Source organism: Amphiprion ocellaris, chromosome 2, assembly GCF_022539595.1.
Source record: "Amphiprion ocellaris isolate individual 3 ecotype Okinawa chromosome 2, ASM2253959v1, whole genome shotgun sequence".
In the NCBI taxonomy this organism is placed as follows: Eukaryota; Metazoa; Chordata; class Actinopteri; family Pomacentridae; genus Amphiprion; species Amphiprion ocellaris.
The window spans coordinates 39,084,160-39,105,991 of record NC_072767.1 but is presented as its reverse complement, the minus strand read 5'-3'; the positions used below and the strand labels follow the sequence as shown (position 1 = coordinate 39,105,991).

At 40.8% G+C, this 21,832-nt stretch overlaps 1 protein-coding gene across 14 annotated transcripts in view; it reads left to right on the top strand.

Moving 5' to 3' along the window:
- The window catches only part of celf5a (cugbp, Elav-like family member 5a), a 235,816-nt gene extending 216,411 nt beyond the window's left edge, over positions 1-19,405 (top strand). For 3 of the 14 annotated variants that reach the window (XM_055016596.1, XM_055016603.1, XM_055016599.1), the window contains exons 7-12: positions 1,442-1,586; positions 10,066-10,278; positions 10,538-10,630; positions 11,663-11,806; positions 14,363-14,526; positions 14,994-19,405. In XM_055016596.1, coding sequence (XP_054872571.1) covers positions 1,442-1,586; positions 10,066-10,278; positions 10,538-10,630; positions 11,663-11,806; positions 14,363-14,490 — 723 coding nt within the window. In that variant the 3' untranslated portion in view covers positions 14,491-14,526; positions 14,994-19,405. Of the gene's footprint in view, positions 1-1,441; positions 1,608-10,062; positions 10,279-10,537; positions 10,631-11,662; positions 11,807-14,362; positions 14,527-14,993 lie in introns of all 14 variants that reach the window. The other 11 variants (XM_055016584.1, XM_055016578.1, XM_055016581.1 and 8 more) reach the window with 6 other exon arrangements.
- The last annotated feature ends 2,427 nt before the right edge of the window (positions 19,406-21,832 follow it).

Here is a 21,832-nt window from a genome sequence, read left to right as displayed (position 1 = left end):
GTATTAAACAGATGCAGAGACGGGGGGCAAAAGGTTGGTCCAGCTGTGTTTGTATTCCTTTACCACATAGGTCTGCATGCCTGATGGGCAGCTACATAAGGCCCCGCAAAAGATTATTGATTCCCTAGATAAACCCACCAGTTCACAAGCTGCAAAAGCCATTGTACAATGATGGATTTTCTTCAGAATTAAGCATTCAGCATGTGGTTTGCACAGGGAGAATTTAAGCTCAGTGCGGAAGCTCAAATAGTCTCTATCACTCTTCATGCATGTTGTGTGGACGGGTGTGTGCGCGAGTGTGTCTTTGTGTGGGAGTGCCGTTCAGAGCAGTGGTGCATGTGAGCATGTCCTATGCATATGAATAAACACTCTCTGTGGGCTGCATTTGATGGAAAACACTTCCAGCTCTCACTTCCTCACTTCATGCTAAGTAGAAATGCAGAGTGAATGAAAGGCTATTGATTTTATCTCTTTGTAGGATTGTCCAGTGGGTGAAAATTGACTGCCATTTACTGACTAACATACTGTATTACTAACACGGTCTGGAATGAGAGTTTGAAGCTACGCCTGCTTTCAAAATATTGTTTTTAATGACTCAGGGTTCGGATTCAGCAACATCTCACAACAGAATGAAGTTGTACTAACCAAAGAAGGTGTTGTTTGCCAAAAAATGTGTCTCTAAAACAACTTTTCAGTGGGAAAAAAATAAGAAACTGTGGTCATTTAATGATGTTCTAATCCCAAATGCATTCTGTCTGCAAAATGCCTTCTAAAAAAAATGTCCATAGAGACAGCTAGTGGTTTCCGACTGAATTATAAAACAAAGCAAATTTTAAACTCGCATGAATGTCAGGCTACAAGCAGCAATCATCACAAATACATCAGAAAAATTAGAGATGAGTCCGGGGAAAAACAGACGAGAGCGTGGGAGACCGTCGGTGGCATTTCTATACAGCCCAAACTCAGTATTGTGTGAAGTTTGACAATTGTAAGGGGAAAAAAAAAAACATTGCAACTCTGCAAACTTTGCCTGTTCCCTCAGCATGGAGATAATGTGCACATGTCAATGCCTTGATTTGTATGAGCCCAACAGACAGCTATTAAATCGTTTCTGCAGCTGGTGACAGGCTTCCTGCTGGGAGGATAGACAGATTCACTAAACATAGGTTGACAGGCTTCTTTTTTCTTCTCTTTCTTTTATTCCGCTCTACTTTCTCTGTACTTTCCATGCATTATCCATCCATCAACCTCAACATACATCCCTCCCTCTGTGGAACCCTTGCTATGCTTCCCTCATGTGCCCCTTCTCCCGTCTTTGTCTGGCTCCCAACTATATTTTTCATTACCCTCTGTCCTTCCCTCTCCTCTCCTCTCCTCTCTCTCGTTTCTTCCCTCCGACCATCCTTTCCTCCACCCATCTCTCCGTGTCCCTCTTCTTTAGCTCATGCAGCAGCAGGCAGCCATCATGGCAGCAAGCCACGGAGGTTACCTCACGCCCAGCGTGGCTTTCCCCGCCACGCAGATCCACCAGATGGGGGCGCTCAACATCAACAGCCTCCCACCCACCCCCATGACCCCGGTGTCGGGTGAGTTTCATCAAGCCCTGGGTGAGCACTCAGTTTCATTCCCTTTCCTGTTGTGTGTGCGTGTGTGTGTGCGTGCGTGCGTACGTGTGTGTGTGTGTGTGTGTGTGTGTGTGTGTGTGTGTGTGTGTGCGCGCGTGCGAGCGTCTGTGTCTGTCTGTCTGTCTTTGCATCATGCCAGTGGGGTCAACTTGTGTTTTGATAATATGTGTCTGCTTATTTGCGTGCAAGTTTCTGTATGTGTGTGTGTGTGTGTTTGTCTGCTTGTGTGCAAAGTGAGAATAAAAAACTAGAGCTGCAGCATGGCCAAAAGAAAGAGTTCCTGCTTACTGGTAATCCAAAATTATTCCTCTGGAGAGAAAGAGAGAGTAAGATGGAAAAAAAATACATTCGGTGGGATTTGCATGTTTATGTTGTTTGTGAATACTGAGAATATTTGGGGTTACTGTAGTAGCAGCAGCAGAATAAGGAATATCAATAAGTAAGTTTACAGATAAGGCGCTAATTTCCCCATAGTATTTTGACCTTGCGCTTTGAAGCGCTCGCACATGATCTGCATGCAGTTGGTTTTGTTTTCCATAACAAACACCTCCTATGCAGATACATTACAGAGGAAAGGGAAGGGCTTTGAAAAACCTACCCGCTGCATAACATTTGCTTATTCAGCAGCGCTTCATTTTTCCTTGAGACAGAGGAAACTTCAAGATTCTCAACTCACCAAAAAGCTCGAGCCAAAATAAATAATACAGTATCCTAGTCTTTGTTGTGCTCCGCTCACCTGCTTTGTCAACACAGCAGTATTGAGTTTTAAAGGTGATGTCTTTGGTAACTTTAAACCAGTAGGTGTGTGTGAGCAAATGTTCTCTTAGAATTTCTGTTCAGTTGAATTAAGATATACAAGGATAAATGCAATCGGACGCCTATAAACCCTTTAATGAAGCCACCTAAACCAAATAAATGCACGAAAAATGAATAAAGGAACATCCCTTGTGCTTTATGTGTACACAGTATCATTTCCAACATCGGGCAATACATCTGGAGAGGAGACCCATTTGTCAAATATTCACCGTGATGTTTTCAGTGCAAAGTGTGCACTTTTGGGTGGGCATAATCAATCTGAGACAGTGATTAAAAGTGGAGCTCCGTCTTGCTGAGAAGCTCTTATTTTGATGGGTATAGCACTGACAGGATTGCAATTCAGATCTTTGTGTTCAGCATGCATACCTGTATTTTGCAACACAATAGTGCTGATGAAAGATAGTGCAACTGTATGGCAAGGAGCTCGGTGTGTGTGTGTGTGCGTGTGTGCGTGTGTGTGAGGGGGCGTGTTTGTGTGAGAGGGCTTTGTCCTCCAGTCTGATTGCATTGTTTGTGCTGTTTGTGTGTCTCTTTTGAACTGGAGTCTCTCGAAAGCAAAATCATTGCCTGGCTCCGAAGGAAATATTGCTGATTTTGTTTTTGTTAGATATCTGTAAAAGCTAAAGCTACTGCTGCTGTGTAGAGTAATTTCAGTTGGCGATTCCAGGAGCTAACAGTTTTGGATTATAGGGAAAGAATAAATATGTTTATGATGTTGTACAGACAGAGAGAAAGAGAGAAAAGTGCCTGTGAGTCTGAATGTGAAGTGCAGTCATTTATCTACTGTCAGACATGCTTCTATAAGTTCCCACTGACTGATTACCTTTTATTATTGCATGTAATGCAGCATTAATCCTCAAGCGAAAGCATGGTTTTCTCAAAGTTTCAAGGACTATCATAAATTTTGAAATGTTTTATTTCCCCTTTCTTCATTCATGAATTCGACTGTGGCTGCCAGCAGCTGCAGGAGTGGTAGTTGGAGCTGTGCTGCTTTGGTACTCGCAGCTACATTCTCTCTCCTTTTTCACACTTGTGGCTATGACTTATTTAGAGTTCATTGAAGGAATACATAACGTTACTGGCAAGGCTGTCTGTATAAGTAGGCCAAGAGACTCTGACACTACTAAGAGACTGTAGGATGTCTGCCACGAGTCAGTGGAATAATTCATTGTAATATCAGAATCTGTTTTTAGGGTCTGGGAGCAGAGTGCTTCTGTGCTTCGACAGAGGTTTAATTTATGCATTTTACTTGCCTCATCAACCAAATTAGTGCTCAAAACAAATCTATAAATCCTGACATTTGGCAGCTGTGCACAAAAGTATAAAAGGCAGAAAGGTTAATGTCCCCTTTCTTTCCAAAATGAGAGCTATTCCGTATTGACAGTCACACTACCAGCTTTCTCGATTACACGTGAATTAACATAATGTTCAGATAATGGCTTTAATAGATGAAAAACCTTTCTGATCTCAGGATAAATGAGTATAACCTCTGCAACATGGAAAAAAAAACCTTGTTTGACAGCAAGCCGAAGTACAAAGAGGTTGAGAGGTTAAGGGTGTTACTCCGAAAACAATGAGACATCCATTTGATCAACAGATGCAAAGCATTTAAGCTTGATGGTGCATAAGCCGTTTGCCAGATGGTTCAGCTGATTAGAGCATGTATCCTTACAATGATGCATGATGATGCTTTTTGAAAATAATGTTCACCAGGTGCCGCTCCGAGTGCCGCGGAAGAAATAAAAGTTACAGAAAATACGGGAGAGAGAGGAAGAGCGGGAGAAGAGAGAGAGAGAGATAAAGAGGGTGAGGGAGGGAGGGAGGGAAGGAGGGAGATGTGGATCCCGCTGGGTATATGGGGTGAGGAACATGCAGTGTCAAGGATGCTTTGTTAGGATGTGAGAAGTGTGTAATCAAAGTCACTCTAATGTTCTGTTGCATGGCGTTGCTCCGCGCTGAAGACGTACACGCACAAGTGCATATTACACAAAATATAGTGCAGATGCTCCACAGCCAGAGACAACCCACTTACAGCCAGCGCTGAATGTGCCACAACATCCCTGCTGGATTAAACACGGTTACAGCGCCGATGCAGAACACTTCCATGGTGACAAACACCAGGAAACTAATGAGCTGTTTGACATCGTGATCTTTCTTAATGCCACCTGTCCTCCTCGGCTCCCGTTGCATGTCACACAGACGTTATTTTCAAGGACTAATTCTGATACAAACAGATGCTAAGGACAGGACTGGAAGGGGAAGAAGTTTATTTACAACAAAATATCACTCCAAAGATTCACCTCAAGGGTGAAACATCACATCGTTTGGAACGCGGCGTTATAGTCTGTTCAGAGCCAGATGAAACACCTGGAGACATGAACACCTGTGCATCCAAGCTAATGATTTCTTCAAGACATTTCTCCTTCCAAAATTACTTTTTTGATTAATGTTATCTTCAAGGGAAAAACTTGGGAGCACATTCAGTTGCACAGAGGTCCAGCGTCCCTCAAATCCAAACACTCACCCATTTCAGTTTAAGCCTGTTGCATCCAAATCGCGACAAATCCCAGAAGCAGAAGTAAGTAGCTCAGTGACAGCCAGAGGTTTCCCTTTACCTGATACGTGCTTTCAGAGCTGCAGCTCCAACCAGGACCAGATCTGGTCTGTGGGAGTAAAACTGAGGTTTGCACGAGCAGTGGAGCTTCACAAGCTGCCCAGCTGGCCTGCTCAGGGATCTGAAAGCCAGGCGCATTGCTATGGTCAGTGCACTGCATGCATATTAGCCTCAGAAGTGGAGCAGACAGCACTAGAGGCTCAGTAATGTGGAAAGTTGCTGTATTTAGTACTAATGGTTGATGATTCAAGTTATACTCTTGGTCTACTGTCAGCCGATAATAAATCACAAACGCCTCGGAATAATTGTTTCCATAAAACAGAGTAACTTAAGAATGTGGGTCACATTTTAATACATTCAGAAGTGAAAACCTTATCTGGCTTCTCACATGGCTCACTGCAGTGTGACAGGAAATAGACGGCGTGGTCTGGAAGTGTCTGTGTACGCTGTTATCTGTGCAACACATTACTTTTGGAGTCTATTTCTTATTTGAATAGCAGTTTGGAGGAAGCATCAGAGCAAGAAGGAGAATTCAGTCTCATTTAACCATAAAATGTTCTGTACAAAATAAAGACTTTTTTGACAGCTTTGCCACAATTTACTAGTATTTTACAGATTTTCCATGTTTTGGTAAAGTACAGATAATACCTAGTGAAGTTAGAGGAAAAAAAGTATTAATCTCACAACAATAAAAAAGGATTGGCCAAAAGTGTAAATAACATCCATGTCAATAATCAGTATTTTTACAAGTACTAATTAATTTTTTAACGTAAATTAACTTAAAAATGACAACATTTTTACTGTGTTTAAATCAGCAAAAAATATAATTTTGTTATGGGCATTTTCCATGAACTGAAAGAAAAAAAATGTATTTTAAGTTCTGAAAAATAGCAATTAATTTGTTTAATTATAATTTTACATAATAGATGTCCTTCTGATTACGCTCCTCATGGATATCTAGTAAAATTACAGAAAAATCTATTATTTACATGTTAATGTCATGTCAAAAATCTATATTTTTTAGAAATGGTAATACATTTTGTATTTTACAACATTTGGCAGTAAAATTACACTATTTTCTACTTTATTCAAATCATCAACAAAAAACGTTATTTTACAGATGTTTGTTGTGAATAGAAAATAAAATATGTATAAATATGTATATTAAACATTGACATGTTTTTTGTAATTTTTATTGTTATGCTAAAGGCTTAAGATCGTTGCTCCTGATTAACCTTCTAATTAATATCTAGTAAAATCCCAGAAGAAAAAATATTAATTTACATGTTTAATGTTAAAGGAAAGAATAAATACATTAATAAAAACAATTGAAAAGGTCAAAATAAAATCAGCAATGCATTGTAATCTGATCTTTTCTGTAGTGTGACAGTAAAATTACATAGTTTTATGGCATTTAAATCAGAAAAAAATAACTATTTCATGTATTATGTTCACAATTTTTTACTGTTCTTTTTTTCTTTTGGTGCCCTCGCTGCCAGATTTTCAAGGTTTCATTTTTTTTGTTTTGTTTTGTTTCTGTTTTGGGGTTTTTTTGCAGGATTTTATTTTTTACTGTCTAGGCAAGTAGTGTAGTGGCCAACATGTGGTGGTGGGATCATTTCAGTAGTTTTTAAGGCTTCTTTTCTGTCAGTTGCCAAGCAGGATGAAAGTGAGTACTGTTAGTAAAACACACTCCAGCACACTGTGTTCCTTCACAGACTGTGACTTGAATCCTCGTGTTCAGTTCTCCTCAAAGCCTCCAGTTTCTCCCCTGTCATGGTGGAGATGTTGATTAGGTGATTCAGCAAATGCTAGGCGCTGCTCAGCCATTAATGTGCAGATCGAGCTTTGATGGAATCCTTTTTCCTGAAGCACATCGTGGACTTTTTTATTTATTTGCTTCCCCCCTGGTAGTTATTTAGTCATTTGTTCAGGCTCACTTCCACTTAAGCCGGAGATGTTGTTACATGGCTGCGCAGAGTTGTGTCATCACCCTACAAGTGCAATCTCACAACCATTAACAAGATCATCAGCGGCGATGGAGGAAAATTTGACAAATTAACGCGTTAATGCCACCATGCAGAAAATCCCCCAAATTATAGAATAAACGCAGGTGGAGTGCACATCATTGATCTTTGTTGTAATAGCTACAAGTGCTGTATTTAATACGCTTAAGGGGAGAAGCTTTATACATCCAAGAAGCAGCTGTAAATGATATAATTGATTTAAAAAAAGCATGCATTATCTACCCACATAAAAAAATACATTTATTTCATGCATTTATATTTACTAGATGCACATAGATTTGGAAGCGCTTTCATTTTATGTCACAATTGATTTCTTTAGATGTGTTTACTTATCTAAAGGGCACCATTCAAAGTCACATAGTTTTTTTTTCTTGGCCTTTGAAAATGCTGCACTTCCCATAGCCAGATTTATTATTCACACCAGACAAACATTTTCTCTTTGACTCTAAATGCATCACATTTTAAATCAGTTAGATGAAAGCATCTGTTTTGAGTGCTTATTACTTGCTCCAGCAAAAGACAGTCCTTGTGCTGGTAATGACTGCACTCTCCAGTATGGGTATAGCATTCCTCGTTGATTTGAATGTATAATTAGCATAATAAATACTTCTGTCGCATGTGAAGACTTCTTTCACAAGGCAATCATCCCAAGGAGCAAATCAACAGTTTCCCCTCTTCTAAGACGAGGCCTGTACAAATATGAATGTAATTTTTATGCTGTCATAACATGCATATATGGATGTGACATATACATATACTTATGGTTTAACAGTGCAGGTTTCTTCTGTGCAGTAATAAAGTGCAGAATATTGATAGTTAAGGGGTCGGCTGTGTAGAATATGTAATCTGCCGTCCCGTAGCTTTGTATTCAGCCATGGCAGAGTGGGGAACAACATGTCATTATTACAAGCCGATGCACGCCGCACACCCTGACAGCCACATGTATATCTGTGCTCTAGTGTGTGCATTGTAAACAGGCTATGAATACAATTCTCTGCAATGCAAGAACTATATGTCCATTGAGGTATAAAATGAAAATGTCTTGTTATTTCCTAGTTCAGGATAGTAGGAAATGCTTCCCCCCCATTTCAACCGAGGGGAAACATTTCCAGGGTTCTGCCCATGTTGTGGCAGCGAGGATAAAGGTGATGACTGGGCTACATAAATGGCTTTCCCATCTAATCATTGTTTTAGTGGTGTTATTGTCTTTTCTTATATCCCCATTCTGGGTCTCAATTCATGAGCAGCCTAGCCACTGCAGTGTTTTCGGACCATTCGGTTGAGTTTAGTTATTGTGCAGACATGTTTCCTCGCTCTTTATTACACTTATGATTCTTTTGCTGATTCCCTGCTGTGACATTTCGGACTCCAATCTGTTACTTGTGTTTTGTTTTTTTCCCACTACTGAAGGCTGACCCTTATGTAATTGCATGTAAGAGGTCCACATTATCGCCTACTACCGCTACTGCTGCTTCCTACTACGACTACAACCACTGCACATACGTAGACTCCCACAGCAGTGCTAAGCCTTGGAAATGAATTTGCCTGATGATGGAGAGGATGCATTATCTGGTGGTACAGTAGAGTGCGTGTGGCCTGAGCAGACTAGCTGTCTCTAGCCCTCAGAATAGGAGCGGCAGTCTCCTGGGTCCTGGTAGGAGAATGGGCTGAAGCTGCAGTCTAATTCATCACAGCTCCGCAGGAAACAAGCAATCGTGGGGAGGCTTCATAAAAAAAAAAAAAAAAAAAAAAAAAAAAGGAAAACCAGTGCAAAAGACACAACGGCTCTCACCGGACTGAGGCAATTCCCCTGGTCACTGTAGTAGCCTGCCGGACTGTCTGCCTCCTCGTGGCTTAAATGCTGAGACAAGGAGGGAAGAAGGAGAGGACAGAGAAGGAGAGGAAATAAAAGGGGAAAAGATGCATCATATGTGGAGAATAAGAAAAGCCATCCCATATGTTTAAGTGGATGTGATGTAGAACATATTTAGTTCCGCATTAGCATAAATCTCAGCATATGTTTCATGCAAACTGGATGCGATTGTTTACCCGATCTGAACCAACCACTCACAGGGGGTTCCTTATTGAGGCACCAGATTGTTGGGGATATGGCATGCTGAAGGGTTTCCGTGACAACCTGGGCTTTCCATCCAATCAGGGTGAGGGTTTCCAGATTGAGAGGTGGTCCTCAGGGGAGCTGTACTTCAGCGAGCTTGGATGCTTTGCCACGGAGAAGCCCTTTTAGAGAGACCATCACAAAGTGAGATTCTGCTCAGAATGGGTACTTTGACTTCCCAGGCATAATTGGAAGCACTTTCTAAAGGAGGGCCCTTTTAAAATGCATTGAATGAAAGAGAACAGGGAGCATCCAATTTCTATTCCACTCATGAACCTTTCTGCAGCTGCCTTTCAGGCATGTACCATATATGTTATGACCCACCCATTTGTCAAGCTGCCAACTGTTGTTCTTTTGTCTTGTTTTTTTTTATTATTTTTTTTTTATGATGTATAAAAGTGAGAGGCGTCTTTGTGTATTTGCTACCTGCTCGTTCAAGCAAATCTCCCTCTGTAATCTCCTTTTCTATCTAGTCCAGATCTTTTTTTTATTTTCTCAGAAGTTGCATAGCGGTTTCATCATCTTGAGCAGTAGGAGCCAGCAGGGTATCGCACAAACACTACAGACAGGCTCATTTTTCACAGGTTGACTTCCCCAGCTATCCTGCAGGATGTGTCACGACAAACGCCAGATATGTGACAGACTCACGTCGCACCCGTGTCCTTGCATTAGAAAGAAGATGCAGTGTGGCTCATGGTCGCCGGCTTTGTGTGTTTAATGTCTGTGTGTTGGTGTGTGTGCTGCTGCTTTTCTCTGCACACCATAAAAAAAGCATGTGTTTGTGAATGCAGGATTGTAGTATCAGGTGGAGGCATTCAGAGTGGTCCAGTAACAGCGATTTTACTTTTTCATCATATCCCCCAGCAGGCCTCAGTTCTCCACCAGCCAACATCACCACCTCCGCCGTGCCCAGCATCGTCACGCCCATCGTCAACGGATTCACCGGCATCCCCCATCAGCCCAACGGACACCCCGCCGTGGAGACCGTGTACACCAACGGCCTGCCGCCCTACTCCACCCAGAGCCCCACCGCTGCTGACACCCTCCAGCAAGCCTTCACCGGTGTACAGCAATACACAGGTGAGAGATGATGGGGGGAACCTTGTTTACTGTTCTCCATTCCTGGGGTTTTTTACACCCAGTCGTAAATGCTAAATGAGTTGAAGCCATGAGACAATTACTGCGGGGTATTTACCATGAGACTGCATTCAGATAGTGTAGAACACGGCATCACAGGGCCTTTGATTACACGTGTTATGCTTGTGTGATCCACCTTAAGCATCCTTGACACCGTTCTCGGTGGGACCCTCCTCTTCCTTTCTTTCCCCTCCGTCTGCAGCGATCTACCCAGCCACCACGCTGACTCCCATTGGCCAAACACTGCCCCAACCACCCCAGGTCATCCAGCAGCAGCAGCAGAGAGAAGGTGAGGGTGAGAGAACATTATTACTTTCTACACTTCACACTATCCCATCCTCTGTAATGGATATAAAGCAGAGAGAGAGAGAGACCTATATTACTTCTTTTACACACCTCATTCTGTGTAATACATAAATAAAAACTGAAAAAATGCACACGTTATTCCGTGTAATGGCTAAATAGAGTAGAATGGCTGGGAAAACAGTGTCTCATCGTAGCTAATAGATGATAAGACAATGTTAATGCAGCTATATGTGTGTTAAATCCTGAAACTGGGTTATAAATTATCAACAGGCCTATGTTTTGTTTTGTTTTTTATGAGAAACAATTAAAGCTTATGTAATGAGATCCCTAGATGTCAGAATAGTGGTGCTGCAACCTAGATGGACAAAATTAATGAAAACGTGGAAAGTACTGTTGTGAGAAAACTGGGGCAGCTTATCTGATATTCAGAGTAACTTGCAATGGGATGATTTCCATTCACACCTACTGTGTTTTTACAAAATGTTTTCAAGTTGTAATATATAATATAATATATATAAAATAGTATTTAGCGGCAATTTAAGAACTATCAGACAAGAAGTATGAAAACAGGATTGAAGGCCATATTCAGGGCAGTAAAACCCTCAGTTTTGCACATCATATACGTGGAAGAATCAACTGTTTTTATTGATTTTGATCTGAAGCACGTGCAAAACAAAATTGCAACATTTTTTCATATGAAATGAGAAATAAATAAAAGAAAAACAGAGCACAAAAATCATTATTATCACTTTACTCATCATGTTATCCTATAACCACTGTTTGGCTTTTTGGCACATAGATAAAAGGAAAGCAAGTACAAGTTATGAGCATTTTCAGATTCTTTCTGTTCAAAAACATGGGTGTTTCATTGCTAATAGTGTCCCAGATGTCCAAAGCAGCTCTTCTTCATTTATCTTATTATATAAGTTAGTCAAATGTAAGATTGCATGGATAAAAATGACAAATTCACACCTGTGTCTGCTTCCGTCAAACACTCTTCGTCTCTCTTTAATTCATCCAGGTCCGGAGGGTTGTAACCTGTTCATCTACCACCTGCCACAGGAGTTTGGAGACAACGAACTCATGCAGATGTTTTTGCCCTTTGGTACCGTCATCTCCTCTAAGGTCTTCATGGACCGAGCGACCAACCAGAGCAAGTGCTTTGGTGAGTTGTTCGCTGCTGCCTCCCACTCACACACAGACTCCTACTGTAATATAACAATATATTATGTAATGATGTGCCAGTTTGATGTTTTCTGTACATTTTTACTGACTCTTTCTCATGAAAAGAAACATTCAGAGGTTGTTTTAGGTTGCTTTTGTTGTTGTTTATTTCATTATGATTATATTTGTTTGGGTGTTTATTGGCATTTGCTCAAAGATGCATGACTTGCAGGTCTGCATGCAGATGGTCTGGACAGGAATTTCCAATATGTAAACAAGAGGGAGGAAAACAAATGTATTATATCAGTTGTTTTTTTAAAGAAATACATCCAAAGTAAATGTCCAGCAGTGCACTCTTGCACAGAACAACATTTTTTCCTTTTTTTTTGCGGTGTGAACTCATATTTTTTTCAGAATTTTCAGACATTTGTGGGTGTTGTGCAAAAACTCACAGCTTAGGTGTGAAATTTTGTAGTGCAAGTTTTCACAAAAAAAAATCAAGTTTTATTTATTATTTTCAAACCACTTACCCATGTGTGTATGAAATACCAATTTCCTCAAATGCTCCGATGACATTTGACGGCACACAGACACAGAGGCCTGAATGATTTTTACCACTGACAGACTGACCTGAATTTGCATCTTGATGACTGTTGGGTTTTGGCGTCAGCACTGTTGCGAGAGAAAAACAAATGCGCTGAGTACATTGTAGCCAAACTAGCCATGATGCAGGTCGATGTCCTTGTTTCTGTTTGGCAGCCGTGTGACCTGGAAACCTTGCAGTGCTGCATCAGCATCCTCATCACCGTTCTGTAACCCCAATATCTGTCAATACCCTCGCTGCTGAGGCTGATTCACACACCTCCACGCCTCCTGTCCCATTTAGCTCCATCAGCCTGCACACATAGCAAGTAGCCCTGGGGCTTAGAAAAACTTTGAGGAGGCAGCCGGTAATAGTGGAGGGGAAAGGAAGGCAAAGGACAATTATGGATCAGCATTTGTTTTCACTTCGGGGAACCACAGAACCTTGGGCAAAATTGATCAGCAGCCACGTCTCCCTGGGGGGATTTAATAACATATAAATTCATGAAAGAAGAGCTATTTGCAGTATTGACTTATACACTATGCATTTACAACATAATGTTAGGCCTGGGGAAGGAGGGAGCACACTGGTGTAATTAATCTGGAGAGGAGAAAGAGGGGATAAACTTAGATTGATGAGGTGCAAAAGACAAGGAAACAGGGAGAAAGAGAGAAAGCACATGTGTAATCAGTGACAGGACCGAGCCGAGGGCTTAGAGGGCTCTAAGCCGGCATCTCTTCCCCATCTCATCTCGGCTCCCATCCTAAATGTGTTAACCTGATGTTGGTTTACGAGGTCACCTCCTTTCCCCATTCGATCCCTCCCTCCCTCCTCGCTGCCCAGCTTTTTTGCCATAATGGGCCAAACCCAAGCCAAGCAGACATAGTCCCAGGTGGCTGTGGACGTGGAGAGGCTCCTGCTGTTTTTCATGGGTCATCAACTGTTCCTAATGACACCACAGACACAGGGGAGCACATCAAGCGGAGACACACTCCGCTGCAGTTTCTGGTCACTGAATTCTCAAGGCTTTATTTTTACACATGATGGAAACAGGATGTTCAGCATAGGTTTGAGGAGGGATTTATTTTGGGGGGGGGATGCACTGAGGTGGTTGTTGTGTCTGCGTGAGACTTGTCTCTTAATGATGAGCTCATGTTTCATCAAACTACATTATGCAGCGGCTCCTCATTCAGTTTCTTATTTTGTATTTTCCGTGGACGCCAGAAACCAAAAGATGATGTTTTTAGATTCAAACCAGTAATCAGTCAGCCATTAAACTTCGATGCAGATCACGACTGGTTTGTGTTATTTATGTGTCATTTTTACAGAAGGCACCTGCATGCAGTAAAACATGCAGCTTTTGTCAATATTCATGCCTGAGCTCATGATGCAGTGTTTCCATTTCCACTTAACCAGGATCATTATATTGCTTTACTACACCATCCAAAATCCGCACTTGCATTCTTCTGGTCCTGCAGAATTGTGGACATGTTCCTCTTGATATCACAACTCTTCCAGACTAAAACAGTCAACCAGGAGACAACATGGGGAAAATGATGTCTTATGACAGTAATAGCGTCAAAGTGGCTGCATTAGGTTTCCCATCAAGTCTCTTTTTTTCACAACAAGTAGCATCTGGTCAAAAATCCAGGTACAAAACACTATTTCGCGCATGTTGAACTGAAAAAAAAAACATCATAGCCTACTATGACAGGCACTGAGCAGGTGATAAGCAGCCCTTCCTGCCTCAACAACGCCATCTAGACTTGTTAAAGTGACAGACAGGACATGATGATTAAGCCAGGAGAGTACTTTGAGATATTTATTTATGCTGCATGATTAACCTTCTGACTGAGTAATTTGCAATAAATAGCATCTTGTAAAATAAATACCTTAATTCTCACCTTAAAGCTCGTTCAGGTGCTCATATGTAGCTTGTAATTCTCTTAATCAACTCATTCTTTTCGCTCACAGGTTTCGTGAGTTTCGACAACCCTGCTAGTGCACAGGCAGCTATTCAAGCCATGAATGGCTTTCAGATCGGGATGAAGAGGTTGAAAGTCCAGCTAAAGAGACCGAAGGATGCCAGCCGCCCTTACTGACACAGCCTACCTTCAGTATTCATTGCAGCAGCACAGGTGAGCCCAAAAAAACAAGTGCAGTCATTTGTTCAACGCTCAGATCTTCACCGTTGTTCCTGCTCAAGAGCTAACTCAAGTATACAAACTATCCTCCTGACTTCTGAGGACGGTCTCAATTGAAGAGCTTATAGATTTTTATGCATTTGATGGCTAAATATCAGATTCACTATATGTTCAGTGGATGTAGAGCTCAGACCTCCTGCGGAAATATAGAATTTCTAAGAGGTTGATTTCATATGCAGCACAGCAGGCATATTAATTATGGGAAAATCTGTCATCATTGTGATTGACAAAGATTGATTGGTGCGCCAGTGTGGGTTAGCTCTCTCCAGACCATTACACTGATATAATAGAGCCATATTGAACTATCTAAAGTGTAAAGAAAATGGATCTTTGGATTGACAGTTTAATGAGCAGTGAGATTTGAAATTGCCTTCTTTTTTTTTCTTCTTTCTACTCTCCAGGTTTTAGAGGACACGTGAAGATATCTCGGAGGAGTTAAACTTTTTTTCTTTGAAAGCAAAATATGTTTTAAAAAAAATCAACACGTAAGGAATTTTTTGAAGACATATCAGCATTTACTTATGAAGATATAGGTTATGGCAGAACAGGAAGATGCAAAATAAAGAAAGAAAGGAGGAGGAGGAGGAGAAGACGCTTCACCGGGGGACGTAACAGTAACAGATGGCACAGTGCAAAGAAAGACGAAGAAGAAGAAGAAAAAAAAACTGAAAAAAGATGTGATGAGACTGAACAACAGAACTTTTTTCTTGTTGAGACTTGAATTGTTAATTAAGCAACAAACTAACAAACAAAAAAGCAGCAACAACAAATAGATTTCTATATACATATTATATACACATATATATAAGGAAAGAGGCGCTTGTGGCTTTTACTGTACTGGACAAATGAGGGTTAAAACTTGAAGATCAAAAAAACAGTGGAAAAAAGAAGCTATTCTACACGTCCACTGACAGACTTTCTTTCTCTTTCCCTCTTTCTCTTATTCTCTCACCGTCTCTCTCAGCAAGCGCAGAACTATGACTCTTGGAGGTCACTGAGGTTTCCATTAGCAACAGTAGAACTGCAAATCTTTCACCCCTAAGGGACCAAAGGACCAAACATTTTTATTGTTCTGAACAGTAATATATAGTATTAATGATACTAATACTACAAACTACTACTAATAATATTACAAGTTAAACTTAAGAAGAAATACTAGCTTCAGGTTGAAAAAAAAGAGCAAAGGGTTTTTGATTTCTTTTCCTTTTACATTTATAGCTACTGGGTTTGAGAATATTAAAACAAAACTGAAAAATGTATAAAAAAAATAAAACTATACTATTTTAGTGGCGTAGATTATATGGGTTAGACATTGTTCCGGGCATGTTCAGATATGTTTCTTTTGCCACTCATTACTTCATTGCTGCATTTCATCTCGGAGGTGTGATCTGTCTGTGTTATTGTGTCAGAAGGAGAAGAAAAACAGTTCCATAGTGCCAAAAGTGACACAATAACACCTTCTCGGAGCAAACATCAAAGAACTACAGTGTGTTTTTAGCCAAGTAACGCTGTCCTCCATTGCAATTCCATAATTGATCGCGAGTCATTCCATGTCATCATTAAAGCCTTTGATAGTACAGATAATCTGACCATAAAGCACTGTGGTAAAAGTGCCACCCGGCTGAGCTGGAGATGCAGCAGTAAAAACAGCACAGCATCTGTAACTGCTTAATAAAATATACAAATGAGCCTGACAGCAGTTGTAAAAATTTCCATCAGTGTGTCACAGTGGTCCCTGCCGGGTCGTGGCCTCTCCCACTGCCAAGCTCCTCCAGCTGCTCTCAGCAGGCGAGAGCTGACTCCCCTTCTTCCTCCCCCCCTTCTCGCTCTGATTCCTCACCTCCAAGTGCCAGCATATCTCTCTTAATAGGGACCATCAGTTCACAGGGGCCCCACAGCTAACCCACAGCATAATTAGGGTAATGATAATATTGATCAGATGGGGAGCAGCACCGGAGGGCAAGAGATGCACAATCAATTACACATTGGCATTTTGAATGAATTGACTGAGTGACAGAGTTCATCTTTCTCTCAGCGGTTGGATCTTTTCTCACTTATGCTGTCATTCATAGACTCCCAAATCTGGGGAAGGCTCCTGGAGTCACTTAAATCGACAACATTATGGCAAAGAAACTTCAGAAGGTTCATGTGGCTGCTACAAGATCTGTATATAGTGTTTAGAGTAGATTGTACAAGTTCTTCAGTGAAGAGCAGCTGTATATATTTTTTTTCTGAAGGGTATAATAGCACAGTAAGAGCTTGTACACAGTGAGAAGCAGCCTGGCATTACCAGCCTTAGGAGGTCAAATTAAGAGCAAAATGATCCATCAATTAGACAGCAGCAGGCCTGTAAGTGTAGCAGCTACAGCTGCTGCTGCTTCAACAAGACGACAGTTCACCATTAGGGCCGGTCACACATGGCTCCTGTACCGCGTGGTCACGACACATCACGCCACATAAGATGCGATTAATGAACTAAACTGGTGTCATCTGTAGTGATGTTTTTATGAAGAGACACAATCAGTGCATCCGAGATGAAATATTTGTCTTCATGCTTTTTTTTTTTAAACTGAATCACCTCTTTATTTTTTACCATTTCTAATTGTGTTTTAATTAGATTTTCTTTCTTCAAAATGCCATTCATTGACTCAGTTTGTTCTCTGAAGCATCTTTCCCCTCAGGACTCTGCGAGACCTCAGCGCTCTGATCATTGCTGTGAACTTTAGACACATCAGTGCTTCAGACATCGAATCGCAATGCTACCCCATCCCCAGAAGCAGAATCTTCAGCTAGCAGGACTACCTAGCCTCTGTAGTCTGGTAGCAAATGTTTCCTCCACAATGACTCTCCAGATCCTGAAGACTGATACACTTTCATCTAACGTTACTTTGGCTCAGCCGTTCTTTTTGTATTTTGCGTGATTGCTGGTTCACCAGATCAGTGTTATTAGAAATGAGGTGCATAATGTTCACTAGAGTAGGTCTAAATGTTACCTTCATTCACTGTATGTTGTTCTGTTGTCAGCAGTATTCAGATGCTGTGAGAAGAAATGTTTCAAAATGCCTTTTCTCATCATGAATTGCCAAATTATGCAAGCATATCCACTGCATTTCCTCATCAGACTTTAAACGTGCCAGAATTCCTTAGAAATCCAGTCGTATAAATTTCAAGAGTAAAATATTTCATTTTGTGATATAGTATAACATTGTAGGAAGAGGGTCAGTTTGGGCTGTAATGATATACAATATAAATTTCAAGTGAAAAGGTTAGATTTCTTATATATATTCGCAAGAAGACAGCTTCTTTCCCCTGGCGAGTTACTGTCAGGACCGAGCAGCTTTAGGAAGCTGCGATATATGCCCTCCTTTCCCCAGGCCATGGAGGGCCTTATAAACCCAGTCAAAAAATCTTTTCTTATGGGATTTCTACCAGGGGGAGGTTTTCCTTCTTTCTTTTTTTAATGATTAAAATCAAATTAAATTTGGCCTTCACAACAGCTTGGGTAATGCAAATTAAAGATGCCAGCTGTGGCTGAAATGTAATGAGTTTGAACGTTAATTTTATTGTCCCCTTCCCCACCAAAATAATAAATAAAAAATACAATAAGAAATTAGATCAATTGCAATTAGGACAGCGAAGCTTTATGGGAGGAGACGGCCTGATTGAGTTTGCAGTTGTATATGTGGTGCATAAGCCTATACCTACATATCTATGATCAGATTTAGAGAAAAAATGGTGATGAAATGTTAAAAGAATTAAATGAGTTGTTTGTGATTTACTGAAAAGGAAGGAAATGGCAGTAATGGACCCTGTTGTAATTAAGCTGTGTGTGGTTGAGCTAAAGTCAGTCTTTTGCATTGTTTTCACTCTTACATCCATTTTTATCTTTTTTTTGTTTGTTTTACGTTTCTCATGCTACCATGGTGCCCTTTCAATCTCTGAGCATGCTCAATGGGGGGCTGGGAGGGTTAAAGATTATGATTATGGTACTACTCGTATTAACAATATGATTCTTTAACTATGGTTTGAATGCTAAGGATAGTAGCTTATTATAAATATGAAATCTGTATATTATGGAAAATCAGCACAGGACCTTTCTTTGGGTACGTATAGGTTTTAGGGGTTTGAAAATGGGGGCAGGGGTTTGGGGGGGGGGGGGGTTTCGCTTTATAAAGATGTTAAACTTTCTGGTTTCTCAGCACAAAAAGCATACAAAAACATAGAAACAGCAGTACGGAGTCTGTGAGTAGACTTTACCGAACATACAGGGCGCAAAAAGAGGAATCTCAGTACTATTCCTTAAAACTGGAGGAGAAAATGCTGTTTACAGGTAGTAGTGTTTTTCCTTTTTCTTTTCTTTTTTTCTTTTTAAAAAGGAGAGCGCCACCTGTTTTTGTGGCCGCGTCAGTACAGCATGGATTAACTGACAGGGAAAGCAGTATCTTTTTATATATATATGAAAAAAATAATTAAAAAACAAACTATGTGTTCTGTATTAGCCTGAGAAACCAAACATTTTTTCCCCCTGTTGAAAATTTCTTAATACTTGCTGCTTAGATTACTTCATATTAATGATTGATGATTTAATAATTTTATAATTATCAGGTCAAGTATGTTAACTTGATGTTTATTTATTTATTTACCTATTTATTTCATTTTATTTATTATTTAATTTATTATTTCACCAACTTTTTTTTCTTCTTTACTTCCTGGTTATGGTAAGATAAAGATATGTATCAAAAAGAAATGCTTATTGGGGCTTTTCTCTCTTTCTCTCCTTTTTTCCAATTTTACAATAAAAATTCAAACTGGGTGTTTTTTTTTTTTTGTTTTGTTTTTGTTTCTGTTGCATGGCAGTGCTGAATCACAGGGCAAAGAGAGGGGGAGATGTTGCACAAAGAATGGTTCTCCAGGCACTGAAAGTTTGCAGAATTTAAACATCTTAGTCTCTTCCAGTGAGCCTGATACTGACACTATGTTGACTGATGAAGCTGTGATAATTGTGTAATAGCCCCCTTTCAAGGATAACAGCATTGCATCCTTTTCAGCCTTTTATTTTTCACATTCTGTGGTACAAACATTAGACATGAGGCAATTTTCTGCAGCTCTCACACCAGGAGCGAATCGACTGTGGGATTCATCATGAAAAGCTGTGGTGGTGAAAACGCAGCCATTTAATACTCATAGGGAAACTCAGTGGTGCAGCATATATGGGATGATTTTGATTATCTGTCAGCGCAGAGACTGAAGGCTTTAGCAGTTAGCAGGTCACCTGATGCTGCTCTGCTGCAGGGAGACTGCAACTGAAAAGGACATATGATGGGAACAGAATACAAAAATAAAGCTGCACATAAAAAGCATCATTTCTGCAGGCATTTCTCAGTCGGGAGGTGTCACAGAGAGGCTGCAGGAGGAAGACAGAGGAACAAATAACATCACTATTCTGACAAGCAGAAAGCAATAAGTTGGTTTAAGGAAGGCATTGAGTTATCAGTCAAGTTTACAAAACTGTTGCACTGCTTTGATGCCAGTAGCTGAATCTGATGCAACATCTGTCGACAGCAGAGTTGCCTCTCCACATATATCTTGTAATCACCATCTTCATACATCAGGAGTCACTGGAACAAAGAAAGCCGTGCAGCTGAGACACTATATTTTTGAAGAGCAGCGACAGATATGAAAAAAGAGGAGAAGAAATGGGAGGGACAAAAAAAGTAGAGCCACTGGCTCATGAAATAAATTGTCCCAATTACAATAAAGTGTGGCTCTTGGTCAGTGTGCACGGCAGGCAGTTCATCTTTATTACAATCAGTTAATGAAAATCAATCCCCCTCCTGATAAACTCTTATCTCCACGGCCTTTGCGCACCCCTCGTGCCGGGAGATAATAAATTAGGGTAATATTGCCTTTGATGAGGGAGTGAATTGCAAATTATTGTAACTTTCCAAGATTTATGATGCAGATGCTTAATTTCCGAGCTGGGTTTTTCAGGGCGTCAGGGTGCCGGGGGGCCATTTGTTAAAAGTTTGGTGACATAGGCTCGTTAATAAAAATACACACTCAGACAACCAGGTGTTCTCAGCTGTTCTCTACTGTTACAGTAGCGGAGGGGAAAAAAACTCTGCTGAAGCTGCAGGAAGCTTGTAGAGGATTTTTTTTGTTGGACATTTTTTTCTCTCAGATTTTCCACCTACAACAGATAACAGAGAATACATATGAAGAGGCAGAAGCTCAGGAGATGCAATGTGTTTACTAAAGTAGGACTGCCAATCATAGCAACCCCCACCCCCCAACACAGCCCCTCCCCATCTCTATCACACAAGCCAGGAGTGTATGATTTGATATGTAGGTCAATACCCATTCTGCAGTGAGCCAGTGGGTGAGATATGTCTAGTTGCTCGCTGTCACTCTGATTATTGAGGAGACACAGAAAGATTGAGTTGGTCAGGTATGAGAGAGCCTGCCGTATGAGATAGCTGTATAATCGCTGGGACCCATAGAAGCCACACACACACAAAAAGAGTAACTTCTCACTCTTTGTTCTGCAGCAGTGACCCGAGTAACAGGGTGCAATGTATGTACGTTGCACGTCTTCTAGCCGGAGCAACAATCAGACTTGTGAGTGCATCATTAAGCAAAACACCTCGGCGACAGAAGGTTAGGGTTACGAGTCATCAGCGACTGCAGGAATGATGCAAGGTGATGGTTTAAGGAGCAAGCGCGAGCTCACAATGAGTTTATGGACCAACACCTTATGTGTCATTTAGCATCAATAAATCAAGAAAGACTCCAAGATGTTTCCTGTGCAACAATCATCCCCTAAAATACCTGTTAAGGATGTTTTCTTTCTTGCTAAACTAGGAAGAAAATTGCATCCGAGGCCTCCAGTCACCTCGCATACTTACTTTAAATATCAATATCCAAGTAATTTGAGCCACCTAATGCTCCGAGCACTTGATCATCTCATGATACAGAAACGTCTCCTCATCAAGGCCACCTCATTTATGTCTAAGGAACATCCCGCATTAAGACAGCCATCAATCTATCCATTATCAATCAAGGAGAGGACTCACACACCACTATCTATTTATCTTGCCAAGTGCTCTATTAATATCAAATTAATTTCCCCATTGAGAGTATCAATCACTCAAGCAGTTTTTTCTCAACTCATTAGCTTGGTAATTGTCCTTGTTTACGGGGGAAAGTCAAGACAGGATGGCTCAAAGAGGGTGGACAAGCA